The sequence below is a fragment of the Stegostoma tigrinum genome, chromosome 41 (genome assembly GCF_030684315.1).
Source record: "Stegostoma tigrinum isolate sSteTig4 chromosome 41, sSteTig4.hap1, whole genome shotgun sequence".
Taxonomy (NCBI): domain Eukaryota; kingdom Metazoa; phylum Chordata; class Chondrichthyes; order Orectolobiformes; family Stegostomatidae; genus Stegostoma; species Stegostoma tigrinum.
The window spans coordinates 1,414,792-1,416,501 of NC_081394.1; the positions used below are offsets into that span (position 1 = coordinate 1,414,792).

At 55.0% G+C, this 1,710-nt stretch overlaps 1 protein-coding gene across 2 annotated transcripts in view; it reads right to left on the reverse strand.

Annotated features, from left to right (window-relative positions):
- The window catches only part of LOC125448444 (high affinity cGMP-specific 3',5'-cyclic phosphodiesterase 9A-like), a 32,337-nt gene extending 31,538 nt beyond the window's left edge, over nucleotides 1-799 (reverse strand). For both annotated transcript variants that reach the window (XM_059641383.1, XM_059641382.1), the window contains exon 1: nucleotides 335-799. In XM_059641383.1, coding sequence (XP_059497366.1) covers nucleotides 335-354 — 20 coding nt within the window. In that variant the 5' untranslated portion in view covers nucleotides 355-799. The remainder of the gene's footprint in view (nucleotides 1-334) is intronic.
- Between the last annotated feature and the right edge of the window lie 911 nt (nucleotides 800-1,710).

A 1,710-nucleotide genomic window follows, 5' to 3' on the forward strand; every position in this document is an offset into this window, starting at 1 on the left:
TGGGGTCGATGCTGAGGGGCCATTTCCCCTTCATTGCCCTCCTCTCAATCTCCACCACACAGTCCCCTCTCTTCACCATCCCCTCCACAGCTGGAGCCCTGTCCAGGCAAGAGACCTCAGGACCTCACCTCAGGAGAGATTTGGATTAGCACTGCGATGCACACATTGGTCGACTAGCTCACCGGCAGACAGGCCATGACCCTTTGGGCTCGGTCACCTAGTGAGGGAGTTGTTAACCTCCCCCCATCCCCCCCTGCCTTATGACAGGGAAACATGACAATGGGGTAGGGGCTCACAGGATTAGACTCTCACTAACATCAGCGTCCTGTCTTACCGCACTAACTGCTGGGCCATATCAGAAAAATCAACTCGCAGACGATTCTCACCCTCTGTGGGATCAGAGAGACAACAGTCATCAGTGAGATTGAGAGAGAGAGGTCAGGGGGAGAGGGAGAGAGAGGGAGGGACACACAGAGAGAATGACAGACAGAGAGAGAGAGAGGGAATGGGAGAGAGACAGAGATGGAAAGAGAGAGACAGAGAAACAGAGGGAGAGAGAGAAACAGAGACAGATGCAGAGAGAGAGATGGAGAGAGAAAGAGAGAGAGAGAGAGACAGAGAAAGAGACTCAGAGACAGACAGAGAGAGACACAGAGACAGACAGACAGAGAGACAGACAGACAAGGAAAGAGAGACACAGAGGCAGACAGAGAGAGACACAGGGGCAGGCAGAGAGAGACACGGGGCAGGCAGAGAGAGACACAGAGACAGACAGAGAGAGACACAGAGGCAGGTAGGAAGACAGGGAAAGAGAGAGAGTCAGAAGCAGACAGAGAGAGAGAGAGTGTGACGGAGAGTGTGAGAGGCAGACCGAGATCATTGACAGTTAATATGACAAACAATGCCTCGTGGTCTCACTCACAGGAAGTTGTGGCCGGTTGTAATCTGTGGGCCAGGAGTGTGAAGTTGGATTAGAGAGTGGTTTGTAAACCATAGAAGCAGGCCACTTGGCCCTTACTACACGCAAACATCGTTTGTGCTCCACTCAAAACCTCCTCTCTGCTCCCCTCTTCATCTCCGTCTGTCACTGTCTCCTTCTGTGGGAGTGAGTACAACTTTCCATTCCCCCTCAATCCTTGTGGGAGCAAGTCCCACATTCCCCTCACCACCGCCCCCCCAACTCCCTGTGGGAGTGAGTTCCAGATTCCCCTCCACACCCTGTGGAAGTGAGCCTCACATTCCCCTCCACTCTGTGTGGGAGTGAGTCCCACATTCCCCTCCACTCCCTGTGGGAGTGAGTCCCACATTCCCCTCCACTCCCTGTGGAAGTGAGTCCCACATTCCCCTCCACTCCCTGTGGGAGTGAGTCCCACATTCCCCTCCACTCCCTGTGGAAGTGAGCCTCACATTCCCCTCCACTCTGTGTGGGAGTGAGTCCCACATTCCCCTCCACTCCCTGTGGGAGTGAGTCTCACATTCCCCTCCACTCCCTGTGGAAGTGAGTCCCACATTCCCCTCCACTCCCTGTGGAAGTGAGCCTCACATTCCCCTCCACTCCCTGTGGAAGTGAGTCCCACATTCCCCTCCACTCTGTGTGGGAGTGAGTCCCACATTCCCCTCCACTCCCTGTGGAAGTGAGTCCCACATTCCCCTCCACTCTGTGTGGGAGTGAGTCCCACATTCCCCTCCACTCCCTGAGGGAGTGAGTCC